At 42.7% G+C, this 16,896-nt stretch overlaps 2 protein-coding genes across 2 annotated transcripts in view; one reads left to right on the forward strand and one right to left on the reverse strand.

Moving 5' to 3' along the window:
* The window catches only part of Eif3a (eukaryotic translation initiation factor 3 subunit A), a 29,606-nt gene extending 18,901 nt beyond the window's left edge, over nucleotides 1-10,705 (forward strand). The window contains exons 16-22 of the mRNA XM_085694180.2: nucleotides 211-364; nucleotides 1,649-1,833; nucleotides 3,536-3,624; nucleotides 4,526-5,187; nucleotides 7,274-7,475; nucleotides 8,296-8,495; nucleotides 9,533-10,705. Of these exons, the coding sequence (XP_085550306.1) occupies nucleotides 211-364; nucleotides 1,649-1,833; nucleotides 3,536-3,624; nucleotides 4,526-5,187; nucleotides 7,274-7,475; nucleotides 8,296-8,495; nucleotides 9,533-9,756 (1,716 nt within the window). The 3' untranslated portion in view covers nucleotides 9,757-10,705. The remainder of the gene's footprint in view (nucleotides 1-210; nucleotides 365-1,648; nucleotides 1,834-3,535; nucleotides 3,625-4,525; nucleotides 5,188-7,273; nucleotides 7,476-8,295; nucleotides 8,496-9,532) is intronic.
* A 1,135-nt stretch (nucleotides 10,706-11,840) lies between these two features.
* Nanos1 (nanos C2HC-type zinc finger 1) lies at nucleotides 11,841-15,589 on the reverse strand. Its single transcript, XM_085694181.2, has one exon. The coding sequence runs from the start codon at nucleotides 15,390-15,392 to the stop codon at nucleotides 14,577-14,579; it is 816 nt and encodes a 271-aa protein (XP_085550307.2). The 5' UTR covers nucleotides 15,393-15,589; the 3' UTR covers nucleotides 11,841-14,576.
* Nucleotides 15,590-16,896: the final 1,307 nt, after the last annotated feature.

Consider the following 16,896-nt stretch of genomic DNA (forward strand, 5'->3'; position numbering starts at 1 on the left):
AATGAACTAGATCAGGGCTGGGAATGATGGTGTACACTTTTAATCTCAGCACTTGGGAGGCAGAGGCAGGCAGATCTGAGTTGGAGGCCAGCTTGGTCTACATAGTAAGTTTTAGATCTTGTGAGCTTACATGTGTAAAAGTATGTTTCTGGTTTATAATTTGGACAAAGTTGACCTTTGTGGGGAAATATATAACTGTTTAATTCACAGGAAAAACTGAAACAGTTTGAAGAGCGGTTAGCAGAAGAAAGACATAATCGTCTGGAAGAACGGAAAAGGCAACGAAAAGAAGAACGGAAAATAACTTACTACAGAGAAAAGGAAGAAGAAGAACAGAGGAGAGCAGAAGAACAGATGCTAAAAGGTATCCATTTCGATAAACTGCATGGTAATTGTTAGATGTCCTATTTTACGCTCTTATTTAGAAAACAAAGGAATCTGCATGATTGGTCTCTACTGTACAGATAACCCAATGCATTATATGTAGGTGCTGTTTCCTCTATCAACCTATATCTACATACTTAAGTTTATACTTTCTTCCCTCTTGGTATTTTATTATCCTGTATTATTAATTGTAGTAAAAGCACCAGGCCGCTTCCCGCTGCCCGACTCCCGCCTAGCTTTACCCAAAATAATTACACAGAAACTGTATTCATTTAAACATTGCCTGGCCCATTAGTTCTAGCCTCTTATTGGCTCTCACATTGATTCAACCCATTTCTAATCATCTGTATCGCCACTTGACTGTGGCTTACCAGCATGAGTCTAAGCAGCATCTGTCTCTGAGAGAAGAGCCATGGCGTCTACCTGACCTCTGCTTTCTTTCTCCCAGTATTCTGTTCGGTCTACTCTACCTATCTAAATTCTGCCCTATCAAAAAGCCAAGGCAGTTTCTTTATTTGACCAATGAAAGTAACACATACAAAGAAGACCCTCCTACACCAATTAATGATTATTACATATGTGGTTGTATACCTGGTATCACAGATTAAGAATTAGTTGTAGTTTGGTTTCTGTTGCTATGCTAAAACACTGACCAAAAACAGCTTGGGGGATGAGATGATTTATTTGGATTCCATATCATAGTCCATCACTGAGGGACATGAGAGAGTCTGCTAGGGGACTACAAGGTAGGAACCTGGAGACAAACTGACTCAGACCATGGAGGAGAACTGCTTCGCGGCTCACTCCGACTTGCTCAGCTACCTTTCTTGTGTAGTCTAGGGATGAATGATGATATTGCCCATAGCAATCAGCAAACAAGAAAGTGTGCCCATAGGCCAGTCTTATGCAGGCAATTCTTCCAAGTATGTCTAGATTTGTGTCAACTGATGTCATAAATCATTGTGAACTACTTGTTTTCTTGAATCTCAACTGCTATTTGTTGATTGCTATTACTTCCTACCTGACTTCTTTTAATATTCTTGCCTTTGAAAAACTATTTATTTACTTTTATGTTCATTGGTGTTTTGTCTGTGAGGATGTCAGATATTGGGGTTATAGACGACAGTGAGCTGCCATGTGGATGCTGCTCTATCCCACCTCCACTCTACATGTACTGCTTTATACCAGAAAAGTAGCCCTGATGGTCGGTAGGGAAAGTATGGGTGGGAATCAACATTGGCATAACCTGAAAAACATTTTATAGAGCGAGAAGAAAGAGAGCGAGCTGAGAGAGCAAAACGGGAGGAAGAACTTAGAGAATACCAAGAGAGAGTCAAGAAACTGGAAGAAGTAGAAAGGAAAAAACGGCAGAGGGAACTGGAAATTGAAGAAAGAGAACGGCGCAGAGAGGAAGAGAGGAGACTTGGTGATGACCCACTTTCTAGGAAGGTGAGTATAGAAGTTATTCTCTTGATTTCTCTTCGGTGCTAGAGAGAGAATCCAGACTCTTCATCTGGCAAGTCCACTGTTAACTAAGTTGTGTTTCCAACCCTTGCATATTTATTCTGTTTTAGTTACATGTAGAATCACCAATGAATTTTCTTGTATAATATTGTGACCTGATGAACCACTGTACATTCTCTGACTACCTAGATACAAAAAAACTGTTCATAGTGTCTCCATCACTTGGGAGAGATAGTTAGGTCCATCTCAACCTCATTCAGAATGTGCAGTGTAATCGGGGGGCCTAGGTGATAAAAAGTTGCTTGAACACAAAAACTGACTTGTTTCTCTCATCTTTTGAATTGTTCTCATTCGTGGTCTGTTATCCACTTAATCATAGTTCAGTTTTTTGTTTGTTTTTCTTTTTATCCTCATAGACTGAAGGATGGGTTGGGAACACCCAGGGACTAAGATTGTAGACAGGGGAGTAGTCGTGCTAGGTAGGCATTACCTGTGAACATTGATTTTCACATGGGGCCAGGCTTTTGTAAACTAAAGTACTGAGCTCTGGGGAATGCACCTTAGGGAACTAAAGAGCCTCTGTTTGCCACGTTTCATTCTTTCATTCGCCCAGTGGGGATACTTCTACGGCCGTTTCTATCTTTTTTAAACTTTTATAAATGATTTATTTTTGTTTTATGTGCACTGCTGTTTTTCTTGCATGTATGAGGTGTCAGATCCCCTGGAACTGGAGTTACAGAGAGTTGTGAGCTGCCATGTGGGTGCTGGGAATTGAACTCTATGAAAGAGCAGCCAGTGTTCTTAACTGCTGAGTCATCTTACCAGCCCCTCATAGTTCGGTTTTAATTACACCCTATGTCGCTTTTGATTCCTCTGTCTTCCCAGTCATAATATTCTTCTAGACTTTCTTCCAGACCTGTTCTAGTTTTCATAATGATAGCGTATGTGACCATTAAATCTGCTCTTCTGTCTCAGCTTCCTTTGGTTCATATTCATTACTGAGAGCCAAAGGGAACATACTTGACAAACCCTTTTCATAGTTTCAGCTGTATACTTGTGCTTCAACGACTTTACCCTTTAAACCAATTAAACCAATTCTAATTTTTTAAATGATTATTTTTTAAGATTTATTTATTATGTATGTGAATTGCTCTATCTGCATATATGACTTTTTGTGAGACGAGGGCACCAGATCTCACTATAGATGGTTGTGTGTGAGCCACCATGTGGTTGCTGGGAATTGAACTCAGGACCTCTGGAAGAGCAGCCAGTGCTCTTAACCGCTGAGCCATCTCTTCAGCCTCCTAAATGATTATTTTTAATTATATGCATGTGGGTATGTACACATGAGTGCAGGTGCCAACAGAATTGTTGGATTCACTGGAACTGGAGTTACAGGTAAAATTGTGAGGCATCTGATTTTTTCTGGGAACTGAGCTCTTTCTAGTCCCTAGTTTTTTATTTTTGTGGAAGAAGATCTTATACAACCAAGGCTGACTTTTAAAAAGTTCTTGATCCTGTTGGCCCTCCAAGTGATGACGAAGTTAGAGTTGTGCATCCTCCTTCAACCAGACTCTTTTTTAGGATCTTGAGGTTGTTTAATGAAAGCATGAAATGCTTGTGAAAACTCTAGTAGTTGGCCTTGTAACTTTTATTACTATGATGCCTCTTTGCTTTGTGGGTGCAGGACTCTCGGTGGGGAGATAGAGATTCAGAAGGCACATGGAGGAAAGGACCAGAAGCTGACTCTGAGTGGAGGAGAGGCCCGCCAGAGAAGTAAGTAGAACCGTAAGAACAATGTGCCTTGTCTTGGATCGTGGTATGTAGATTTTAAAATCAGATTGGGATTATAGAATGGTATACAGATCCATCTGTTATTTGAGCCAAGGTCATGGTCTGTGTAGCTTTAAGATAACCTTGAAACTCCTAATCTTATTTCTACTTCTCAAGTGTTGGATTTGCAAGCTTATGCCTGGTTTTACTGTTAATGTGACTTTTCTTTATAGTTGTTTTTTTTCTTCAACATTGCTCTTATGACTGACCCATATAAATCTTGAGAGATACCATCAGACCCCAATTGCACTGAGTTCAAAGAATAAGAATGAAATGTGTCGTGTTCTGGTGGCACACAGTTTTAGTCCTCTTGAGTTTCAGACTAGCCTGTTCTAGAGTGAGTTCCCAGGACATCTAGGACTATACAGAAAACCTCTCCCAAAAAAGAGCTGTCTATAACATTTTTTCTAAAGAGGTTGAACAGTTTTTTTTAATATATTCTTTAATTTTTGTAATACTGGGAGATAGAACCTAGGGTTATAGTTTAGTGTAGCAAGCACTCTACCACTACACTACCTGCTTAGTTTTTGAACTAATTTTTTTTTTATGGTAATAACTATTGGTAGGAATAGTGCTTTATTTATACAGAAGTTAAGTTTTAAAGCAAAGTTCATTGTAAAAGATACAGAACTTGACAAGGTGCTCTTGGGAAGGCACAGGTAATTGTTTTCAGGATCTTGTCTGCTAAGGTACTGAATTTTGTGTAATTTTTATTTGGAGAACATTTTTGAAGGACCAGAACTAATGAATTTAGACTTAGTGATTTAGAAGAATGAGTGAAATCAAGGATCCATAGGCTTTCTGAAAAATTTGCTTTTAAAGCTTGTACCTTACTGCTCCTTAGGGACTGGAGACGTGGAGAAACTCGGGATGATGAGAGGCCTCACAGGAGAGATGAGGATCGACTGAGGCGCGTGGGAGATGATGAAGAGAGAGAATCTTCTCTTAGACCAGATGATGATCGCATCCCCAGGCGTGGCCTGGATGATGACAGAGGGCCTAGACGTGGTCCCGATGAAGATAGATTTTCTCGTAGAGGAACAGATGATGACCGTCCTTCCTGGCGTAATGCAGATGATGACAGACCTCCCAGGCGAATTGGTGATGACGATAGGGGAAGCTGGCGTCACGCAGATGATGACAGACCACCCAGACGAGGACTGGATGATGACAGAGGAAGCTGGCGTACAGCAGATGAGGACAGAGGACCTAGACGTGGGATGGATGAGGACCGGGGGCCGAGAAGAGGAGGTGCTGATGATGAACGGTCATCCTGGCGTAGTGCTGATGATGACAGGGGTCCCAGGAGGGGCATGGATGATGACCGGGGTCCCAGGCGAGGGTTAGATGAAGACCGAGGACCTTGGAGGAATGCTGATGATGATAGGATTTCCAGGAGAGGTGCAGATGATGACCGGGGGCCTTGGAGAAATATGGACGATGATAGGATTCCCAGACGGGGTGACGATGCAAGACCTGGTCCTTGGAGACCATTTGTCAAGCCCGGTAAGATTTCATATTTAAAAAATTAGATGCTTTTGTGGAATTTGTTTGGTGTGTAAAAAATGAAATGACAATTGTACTATTATCTTTTTTTTAATGTAGGTTTTTTTCAAGTGCCTGTACAATGATTTTTAAATGAAAATTACTCTCATTTGTCCAGTCACCCTGGGATCATACTCAGAATCTCATTTTTTAAAGTGTAATTATTTTAAAATCGCCTGTGTGCGGGTATGTACACATGAATGTAGGTGTCCATGGAGGCAGGCCAGAGGCATCTGTTCTCCGGGAGAGTGAAGGCAATTAGGGCCTCCTGACATGGGTATATGGAATTGAACTGCAAGAACAGAATGTGCTGTTAATTGCTGAGCGTTCTCTCCAGCCCCTTTCAGTCTGCCCTTTGAGGAACCTTAAATTCATCCACTTCTGTGTTCCCTCTGATTGAAATTGAGTATATGTCCTTTGAGCTCTCCTTGCTCGGCTAACTGGCTTCTGCCATTTTTCCCCACTCCCAGTTCCTTTTTGCAGTACCCAGAATAATCAGTCCTTCCTGAGTTTAGATCTAATTATCACCTTTTTTTTTCTTTTACTAGTTGTGACTTCTGTGGCAAACATACTATTTATCTTTTCTAATTTGGCCATATTCCACTATTGAACTATGTGACCTTAGATTGCCATGCTTTGTGTAAAATGAGATTGGCAGTATGGTAGGTTCTCAGTAAATTGTGATGTGTCCAATATAAAGTTGATGTGCTGTGAATACTGAGAAATCCTAGAAGAAATACAGGCTTAGATGCCTTTCTATTATTCTGCCATCCATCAGCATATAATTTGTCTCTTGATGTGTTTCTGTTTAAATCACTTTGCTCAAAACAGTACTGATTTGAAATAGTGAATCCATGGCCAGCAGTTTTGGTAATCCATGATTGAACAAAGTTTGTCTAACACATGCATTTCCCCTTAAATTTGAGACAGTACTTCAGCCTATTCTTGTAGGTCATTTGAACAGTGGAGTTAAAAAAAAAATCACAGTACTAAATAAGCAGACCTTTTAAAAGGACATTTTTTATAGTTAAAAATGCTGATTCTGTGACCAGAGTGCTACAGACCTGAGCTGGCATTACATATGTCAGAAGACAACTTATTTTTCTTTCTGAACTAAGTAATTGCAAGATTGCCACAAATATTAATTTGGGATTAAAATATTTATTTGCGAGTGGGCTGGGTGTGATGGCACACACACTTTTAATCTCAGCTTTCTGGTGGCAGAGGCAGGAGGATCTCTGTGAATATAAGGCTAGCGTAGTCTCCATGGTAAGTTCCAGGACAGCCAGGGCTACATAGAACGACACTGTCTTTGAAGCAGAAAATTCAAGAATCTGACAATAGTTAAGATTGACTTAATTATGGCAAGGATTAATTAAATAAGTTTGTTACTCACTTATTGATATGAAAGTAAGATACAGTGGTGATTAGCTTTGTAGCTTTAATGCACCAATGAGAAGTTGGCTTGCTTTGGCTTCTTTGCTGTTTTATACGAAACACCAGGCAGAATCAAAACATTTATCCTTGTCTTGTAACTGGATGATGGGGTAAATGTCACAGGACAGGAGTAGGAAAGAGTCATTGATTAAAATACTACAGAGTATAAATTCATAATTGGGGTGGTCATTCCCAGGAAACTGAAGTTTTCTGCTTAACTGAGTACTCTGTAATACAATTAGAACAGATTTTTATGCTGGCAATGTACACAACAAGAAATATTTGATAATCTCTTATTTTATGAAATATTACATCGAGACTGTTTAAACTTCCTATAGAGACATAGTTCAGGAAAATTACTAATGAGCAGCCATATATATATATGGCACAAACATGAATTTAGTTTTGTTTAATTTTCTTACTGGAATAAGAGTATCTTCAATTTGTTTGGGATGATGAATTAATGCTATCTTCATAAAGGCCAGGGATGAGCTCAGTTGATAGACAGCTTGCTTAGCATGCATAAGGTCTGTCTTTAAATCCCCAGCACCACACAAACATACAATTGCTAATCTGTTATAAAATAAAATTGCTTCTTTTTATAAAATAGGTGGATGGAGAGAGAAAGAAAAGGCTAGAGAAGAGAGTTGGGGTCCACCTCGAGAATCAAGACCATCAGAAGAACGTGAATGGGATAGAGACAAAGAGAGGGATAGAGACAGTCAAGATCGAGAGGAGAACGAGAAGGACCCCGAACGAGAAAGGGACAGAGAGAGAGATGGGGACCGGGAGGATCGCTTCAGAAGACCCAGGTTGGAATTATCCTACTTTTGTAGTTCTCTTACACTTTGCTATGCACTCCAAATCATTTTTGATAAGTAATATCATTTAGATAAACATAGAAAATGAAAAAATGGGCCTGGAGGGGGAGCTTAACTCTTACTGGCTGCCTGCAGGTCGCTTAGCAGGTAAATGGACCAGTCTGGTGACTACTACTCCTGCTTCTTAGAGCAATGAATTATCTTAATTGTTTTTAAATTATCCTTTTTTGTTGGTTTTTGAAGATGAAGTGTTAATGTGTAGTTTAGGATGGCCTGAATTCCAGTTTTTATCCGGCACTCATATGTTAAGATTTATAGTCTGTTGACAACATGCCCGGTTTTTATTAGCAGTAAAAGTCCTAGCAAATCTGGTGGGGAAAGTTCTCTGTATTTTATCCAGCATGGCAGCCAGCAGCTTCATGTGGCTAGTAATCTAGCTCTAGGAGTATGGGTTGTGCTGTTGTAGGCTCTTACTTAAGTAACTACAGGTGAAGTGGTCTAGGTGCCTTATTAGAAATGCCTGAGATAGATACCAGATTGAGATTGAGGTGTTGGGAGTTTAAACTCAGAATAATAAACTGGATTTGGTGTGTTATGTGTGTCCGTGTCCTCCCCCCCCCCGAAATATACTTGTTTTTGTTTTTTTGAGGCCGGGTTTCTCTGTGAAGCCCTGGTTACCCTGGATCTCATTCTGTAGATCAGGCTGGCCTCAAACTGGTATGCACCACCACACCCACAAGACTGGGGTGTAGTTTACAAATTACCCATGTAGTCTACCAAGAGCTGAACTTGTTACTTTAAATGGCTGCAGAGATGAGGGTGGCTGGAGAAGAGGACCAGCAGAAGAATCTTCAAGCTGGCGAGATTCAAGTCGCCGTGATGATAGAGACCGGGATGACCGTCGTCGGGAAAGAGATGATCGTCGTGATCTGAGAGACCTGAGAGAAAGAAGGGATTTAAGAGATGATAGAGACCGGAGAGGACCTCCCCTCAGATCAGAGCGAGAAGAAGGTAGAGAGACATTTTGGGTGTTGGAATGAACAGTTTTGTGGCAGGATTGGGGCTTTATATAATTATCTTTTAGATTTATATGGACATTGAAAATAAGAGCAAGTGTAGTGTACTTAGTTATCAGCTCGTGTATAAGGCAGCTGTACAATAGACTTAATGATAAGTAGCAGAAATTGGTGAGATTGGAGAGAACAGTATTAGTTGTATGAACACAGGAGTGTAAAGCAAAGACACTTTGGGGCTGGTGAGATGGCTCAGTGAGTAAAGCTCTTGCTTAGCAACTTGACGTCAGTCCTGGGGACCTGCATAGTAGAAAAAGAACTCACTCCCTGAAAGCTGTTTCCTGAACTGTACTCACTCGCATCCCTAACTGCATACACCTAAACAATATTTTAAATTATATCTGTTTATTTTTGGGTTTTTGTTTTTTTTTTGTTTTGTTTTGTTTTGTTTTTGAGGCAGGGTTGCGCTGTGTAGCCCTGACTGTCCCAGAATCTGTAGTCCAGGTTGGCCTAGAATTCAGATCTGCCTGCCTCTGCCTTCCAAGTGCTGGCATTAAAGGTGAGCACTGCCACCACCTGACAACAACAAAAAAATTTAAGTATTTTTAGTTAGTTTAAGATGTCCATTGTACTTCAGTTTGCTCGCTCGTCGGGATCAGAAGAGTATTAAAACTATAACTTAACATCCCACATTTTATGATTCATTTGCTAAAATTCAAGAGCCAAAAATTCTTTCTATTGGACATCTTTATTCTGATAGTTTTTATCCTGTGTTCAGTTTTTAACTATAAAGATATTTCTATGGTCAAGGATTTCTGTTTGCAATTTTTCAATTATGTCTGTAAGTTCATATTTTAAAAGGTTTTTGTCAGAAATGACAAAAGAATTAAAATGTGGACAAATAATTAAAATGACAACAAATTAATTAAGTGATTCTGCATTGTTGATTTTCTCAAATAGTTTAAGGCGGGCATTTCTTTAGCTTTAACCAATAAAATAGTTCAAACTTAAGACTTTTTTTTTTAACTTTTCTAGCAAGCTCCTGGAGACGAGCTGATGACAGGAAAGATGACCGGACTGAAGAACGAGATCTACCTCGTCGTATTCCTCCGCCAGCTCTTTCAAGAGATAGAGAGAGAGAGAGGGAACGAGAAGGTGAGAAAGAGAAGGCATCCTGGAGAGCTGAGAAAGACAGGGAATCCCTTCGTCGTACTAAGAATGAAACTGATGAAGATGGATGGACAACAGTACGACGCTAAGGCCCAAGACGATGGAGTCAAACTTGTGTCTCACCACATAGGTTTGATCACAGTCAAGGATTATTATACTTCTGCTTCACCCGGTCTATATTGAATTCTTTAATGTTGTCTCACCATAACACAAAAAGCATGAACTTGTATTAATCATATATAATAGATTGATCATGCACTGTATTCACAGGAGGTTGAAAAACCATGCCATTTTCTGGAATTTAAGGTGTTGCATTATTTCATCAATCATTTGTTTAAAAAAAACTAAAAAATAAAAATGAAACCTTCAGGTGTTAACACCTACATCTTGGTATACAATTGATCTTTTTGTTTTGTTTTGAAATATCAATTTAATTTGGACTAAGGTAAGGTTCTGTTAAAATATTTGAAAACCCTTTAAGCCAACTGATCTGACAGCTTTCCCATCATTAGTGGGGACATACTTTCTTGGGTATTTACTATTAATGACATTTAGGCAGTTTATAGCTTCTGATCAGTGCAGTAGACATTACAAACACTGGTTGCAATGGGGTTTTCTGTAGACTACTTGAGAGAGGTGAGTATAAGCATTTTGTAGTCATCATGGCACTGCTCAGGTGCAGATCCAGGACAGGACAGCTTTGGGTTCCTAGAGCGTTTGGTAAACTGTTGCTCTTTCTTTTTTTCTGTTGCCAAAAGAAAACTGCTTTCCCACTAATTCATGCCTTTCAAGCATTTTAAATATGACAATATTTATAAATGTGTGGTTTGGAGGAATTGTTTAAATTCTTTTTCCTACTTTCCTTTCTTCAGGATAGATTATTTCAACAAGTAATTTGTAGTGATGACTGTGTTGACTTCAATTTTGGAGTGTAGTAGCTGTGTTAAAGAGTAATAACCATTTGGTCTTATTGAAGCCAACACAGAACTTGCTGCTGTGTTTTTTCTTCAGTGATAAATAAAATACTTACATAATTGGTGTTAGTGTTAATTTGTTAATGGTGTTATAGACCATGTATTCAGTTGAGGTTTTGTGAATTTTATCAATGCTATTAAAAATTATTGTTAATAGCAAAGAATAACCTAATAGTAATACAAAAAGCACATGGTAGCAGCTAGCAAGTTTGTGAAGCGTCCTTACCATTCACAGAAACTATCGGGAAAAGGAAAAACAAAAAAAGCAACAGAGTTGTAGGGGATTTGTGTGACAAACTTTTAGTGGGGGTGGGCTTTATAAATTCTAAGGTAGTGGTTTAAAAATTTGTTACAGCTGTCAGACCAGAAGAGGGAGAACTGATGCTTTTCCTACTTAATCATGTGCTTTTTGTATGGTGTTTCCAAGGATTGGAATTTCAAACATGCAAAAGACTTAGAGAGCATTGGTTATATTTGAGACAGTAACCTCCTATGTATGCATTTACTAGTGAGCCAGATACTGTGATGCCAGAGATAATCCCCAGAAAGTGATTTTTTTTTTAAATATAGTTGAATGCATATGGTGGGGGTAGCACATTTCAAGGTTAGCCTGCAGATCTATCTTGGCAGCTTAGCTGGGTTTTCAGACACTGTCTGCCTTCTTGTTCTGGGAGAGAACCCAGGGAACAGGGTAGGGGCAGAAATATCTAATGCTTTTGCTTTGTGGTTTAGTTCATGGGATTCCACTATCACAGCACTCTCTCCATACATTTAACAGGTTAAAGGAAAGCTGATTAATCTCCAGGTGAGTCCTATGGCTTTTGGCAGTTATAAACAGTGGAACCTTACAGCCCCTGTAGCTGTTCTTGAAGGTAGAGAGGCCCCCAGAAGATCTTTATCACACTTGCCCATAGACTGCCAACCAGGAAGGGGTTTGAACCTATGTGTGGGATATAGGCAATAACCACCAGTACCAAATGACATGTCATCTCAGAACTTTGTTGGGTGAGGCAGAAGGATACTGAATTTTACAGGTGAGCTTTGGCTGGTGAGACACAGTCTCAAAAACTGTTTCCATCTGCTGTATTTTCCCCACAGACATTTTGGCTAAGTTATAATAGAACTACGAGACACTGGAGGGAATGTTCTTACCAAGACACTTAAGACAACAAAATTAATCTGAAATACATTTCTGATAGTTTTGAAATACATGGTTTTGGTTTAATATATCTGACAAAAGTTTTAATCAAAGCTATTTAACTTCTGAAAAGAATTTTGTAGGAAAAATAAAGTACAAGGAAGTAAAAAGCCACTAGAATTAATAAGTTTGGACAGACAGGCTAAAGCATAGCACAGCCTGTTGTGCTCATGGAGAAGCTGTTACAGGGCTGTACCTTTTGTGGTTTAAACCAGATACACAGTGTGTTCTTAGAAGCCAACCTTGTCACAGTTTTGTATTAAACTTTGGGTCATTTACTTCCCTGTAATGGGGTTGATCCTAGGGTTTTGTGCATTCTAGGAAAGTGCTCTACCACTGAGTACTTCTAGCCCTAAACTTCAGTTTCTAGTGTAAACATTTTTACAGAACCTTTACAGAGTGTCACATCGCATTCCAAGGATTACTTAAGCCTCCCTCTGCCTCAGGAGTGCTAGGATTTCATACCTGGCTGGTTTGGTGGTGGTGGGGTCTATTTCCTCTTGAGCGCTAACACTAGAAAACCAACATTTTTTGTTTATATAGAAGACTTTTTTTTTTTTTTTTTTTTTACACACAAGGTATTTTTTTTTGAATCTGGAGTTTTCCAAACCTGGAGCTAGCCTGCTTCCTGTGTGGTTAAGACCATAGCTTTAAGAAAAACACCCAACACAGTACATAAATGTGCACATATGTGAAGGTCAGCCTCAGAGGGATAGTCTTCATGAGCTCACATAACGTGAGATAGGCTTTTAGCAAGGCTGGCCTCTGCCTCGCCAGCACTGGGAGTAAAAGCTTATCACCACTCCCATATTTTTATGTGGGTGCTGGGGATAGAACTCAGGTCTTTGTGCTTAGAAGCACTTTATTGGTAGCCATTTTCCCCATTTGTTAGCATAACAGATACTTAATGTGAGCACATTTTTGGGGGGTCACCTTAGTACCACTCACTGAACAGGAATGCAAATCTCAGCACCCCTGGTTTTGGTAAGATGTCAGAAAATAAATGTAGGCATTAGGCATGTGCTCTTTGGATTTAAGGAGTTCCATCAAGGCATGTGTAGTGAAGTTCAAAGAGCTGAATGACTTGATCTTGCCTTTGAGAATGCTCAGTTTTTTTGAAGAACAGACCAGTTCGGGAAAAGAATGTGAATTTATGTTAACTTGAAAAACTTTACCCTCAAACAGATGGTTTATTTTCTAGCAAAAGAACAAGGAACTACATAGTTTTATTAAGTTTAGGCCCAGGTCGAGTGGAATCTAATTCTGTGGGGCTGCAACGGGTATTTTCTTTCATTGCTAAGAATGTCTTTACACCAACCCCTTCTTGTATATGATATGATGTACCCTGTGGCCCCCACCCCCTTTTACCAAAGGGTGCACAGCTATCCACTATTTTTATATCACTCTCTGGTACATGGGAAGCCAGTTTGTTGTTGAAGTTAACTGTTTGATATGAAAGTCTACTCTCAGTACTGTAGCTAATCTGACTACTGGAAGTTTTATATACTTAAACTCTTGCCTGGTATTTTCAGATAGTATTATGTCTGAGTTTATCTTAATTCACTTCCACCTTTGCCTCTTCTGTCTGGATGGCAGTTATATGCCATAGTCCAGCATTCAATGTGATGGATTTACTGCAATTAAGGGGTTAGGAACTTTTGCCTCAAGATTTGGTTCTGGAAGCAGACCAGTAAGAGTGGAATCATAACCAAGGAGGTCATGATACTTGCATCCAACCCAATTATTAGAGCCTTTAAATGGTGTTTATTTTGGCACACCTGTATATCTGAAGGTAGACAGCCCAGAGGACAACCTTCTGGATCTCGGGTTATTGCTTCATATTTCCCATTTTCTATTTAGGAAGCCTGAAATTGAACAATCAAGGTGAGTTAAAACACTGTTCTTGGTTTCCTCCTTTCTGATCTTAGCATCAGACATTATAAAGAATTGGACAGGTCAGGGAATGGTGCATAGAGGAAATGGTAAGGAGTTACAGGGGAGATTAATGTATTCGTATACTGTCACTGTATAAATACACAAGTCTCTTAAACAGCACCATTTCCAAATATGAGCATGATATGATTAGGACTTGGCACAGTTAATTTTAAGGGTGGGAAGGGCTACTTGCTAATTCAGTAGAATATCTGATACATAAAAGGTTAAGAACTATTCTAGCTGCTACAGATTGTGCCTTTAAACCTCCCAGTTAGGACAGAAACAAGCTACGAGGAGGAACACCCTCTTAAATTAATACTGGGACGTGTGCTGAATTGTTTTACCTGCAAACAGTAAGGACAAACTTAAAAAGTTAATAAATTGCATCAAACAATAAAATAGACATTTGCCGACATTCCATAAAATGGTTAGTTTTACACACTAAAGTTCAGAGGCTATTAAAAAATACTCTAGACCTAATAAAGTGCCTCCATTCATGAAACGAAACATCCAAAATCAGAGACAATTTCATAATGATGCGCACCTAAAATAGGCCGACGTACATAGTAAGCAACTCTTCAGTCGCCACACTTAAAGCCGGTGCCATACTCGTTCAGTCCTCACGGTTCTGGATGCGCGCTTTAGAAACTAGAGACAAAATTCAAGATTTCAACGTCAGAGACCCGACCACTCCACTGGAAACTGCTGCGCCCCGCCGGCTTCCGCAAAACGAAGACCACTTGCAAAGTTGAGTCACGGGAAAGAAGGCGCGACCATGACTTCAGGCGTCCACAGCCCGGCCCTAGCGCAGCTTCTTGCTGGGCAGGCTGTCCCTGGTGCTGCGCAGCGGCGGGCGGGCAGCAGGCGGTGGCACTTTGGAAAGCGGGCAATATTTGATGGTGTGTGCGTTGTCGCCGCTGGCACCGCACAAGGGGCACGTGTAGCGGCGCAGAACCGGGCACAGCACTCGGCCGTCGGGGCCCTTGAGGATGTGTGTGGTGTAGAGCGCCACCGCCTCCTTGTTGTTCCGACAGAACACACACACCTGCAGCTCCGGTTTCAGCAGACGTGCGGCGGCCGCCCCAGAGGCCGCGTGCAGACGAGGCTCGGCCGCCCACGCAGGGCCCGGCACCTCTCGTGGCGTCACCTCGGTCGTGGGGGCGGCGGAGGCGGCGGGCGCGCAGCTCAGCAGCACCGCGGCGGCGCGCCCTGCGAACGGGTTTAGCTCAGCGAAGCGCTCCTCCAGCAGCCCGGCCTCGGCAGTGCCGGCGCACAGCTCTAGCGCGCGCAGTTCCAGCGCGCCGCCCAGGTAGCGGTCCCGGGCCCCTGGCTCATCGCCATCGTCGTCCTCGTCGTCGTCGGGCGGCTCGAGCGTCGGCCCCGCCGCCAAGGGCCCGGACCCTTCGAGCGAGGAGCAGTGGGACGAGGAGGGCGGGGAGCTGCGGTCTCCAGCCCTGGTGATGAGCGTGGCGAGCCCCAGGTAGTCATTCCAGGAGCTGAAGGGCTGCGGGTGCACCGGGCCCGGGGCGCTCATGTAGCGGGCGCTGGGCACGAGCGCCATAGGCGCGGGTGCGCGGGCGCGGCGGGGCGAGCGTGGCGCCCAAGGGAAAGCCTCCATGGGCCGGCAGCGGCCGCGCGCCTCCCCGCCGCCGGCACAGGCCGGACGGAAGGGACGCGAGAGCCTGCCCACCGGCCTGCCTCGGGGTGGGGCAGCCTTGCCTCCTTTTATCGCTCCCGCTTCCCCCGGTGCCCCCTCCTCTCTGTCTCGGCCCTGCCCCCTGCGATCCTCCGCCGGGGCCACCGCGCCCGCGCCCCCGGACGGAGGCGGAGCGGAGGCGGGTGCGCGCTCCTCTCCAGCCCCGCGCGCCTCCTGCGCCCCGCGCTCTGCGCCCACCTCGCCAGCTGCGGGGCGCCTGGCATCCTGCGAGGGGGCGGGTGAGGCGCCGCCTCGGGCCCTGGCGCTCAATGGCTGCCGACCTGACTCTGCGAGCGCCGCTCGGGACGCTGATTGGTGGTAGCCAGAGAGGAGGCGGGCGGCGGGTGTGTGTGTTGGGCTGGGTGGGGGGTGGCTTTGCAGAGAGGGCCGGGAGGGGCGGTGGCTGGGGCTAGCTTTCGCCACAGTTGTGGGGACTGCCACTGGTGACCCAGCTTGGTTTTCCCTCTGCGGAGTAGTGAGGTGCCGTGGACTCAGATCGCGATGGAGCCACTGGGATACAAGTATCCACCTGCAGCGTTGACTGGACCGGGGGTTAAGGTCTGAGACCACCATTTCCCCTTGCCTTTCAACGTCATCGGCAAGAAAAGCTGTGAGAGGCAGAGCTAGGCGCCATCTCCCATCAAAGGCCAACCAGTGACTTCGGTTGGCAAAACGCTCCGGAGCTCTTTCCACAGGGTGAATCCTCCCACAAACTTTGAGGCTCAGGGAGGAAGCTCACGGTAGTAAATGGTAGAGAATCATAACAGGTTCAACAGGTGTTCAGAAACTGGGGGCAGTAAGATGTTTACTTAGGTGGTAGTGAGGACGGAGCCAGAAATTCTTTCTATGGGCCTGTTTGCTTGAAGCTCATCTTCTGGGGTCTTATATTGAAATCTAGAGTCTGTGCAACTTGAACAGCAGCGTATTCGATGCTTTGAAACGAGTAACTTTTTTATTTTTGGCAAAACCCTGGAGAATAAAGGACTTATTAGGAGAGAAAGAGGTAGTCTTGCCCTTCCCTGGAAAAGAGACAACTTAAAATGCAAACACCAACAACTTCAAAAAATAACTTGAAACTTCGAAAATGTGACATGACCTAGGATGAGGGACAGAAAAACACCTTCTCTTTGTTGGCTGGGCAGGTGGGAGAGCTGGTTTTGTGTTTTCCACTTTGCACCATACAGTGTCCACGGAAGCGAGGAGATAGGATCCCTAATGCTATCAGCTTTCTTTAGGTGACAAGTCACAGTCACATGACTTGCTGTGTCTAGCACAGGATGCTCAGAACTTGGCTTTGGCTTGGATTAATGTTAGAATGAATGTGTGAATGGTGGAACAGGTCAGCCATGAGAGGAATTTCTGGGATTATCTTTTTTTTTAATGGGTGATGAAAATGAGACCCCCAAGAATAGATGGAGTTCTTGAA

Source organism: Myodes glareolus, chromosome 7, assembly GCF_982192425.1.
Source record: "Myodes glareolus chromosome 7, mMyoGla1.1, whole genome shotgun sequence".
In the NCBI taxonomy this organism is placed as follows: domain Eukaryota; kingdom Metazoa; phylum Chordata; class Mammalia; order Rodentia; family Cricetidae; genus Myodes; species Myodes glareolus.

Coding starts and splice junctions, on each gene's coding strand:
- Nanos1 (XM_085694181.2), bottom strand. CDS start 15,392: ATGGAGGCTTTCCCTTGGGCGCCACGCTCGCCCCGCCGCGCCCGCGCA.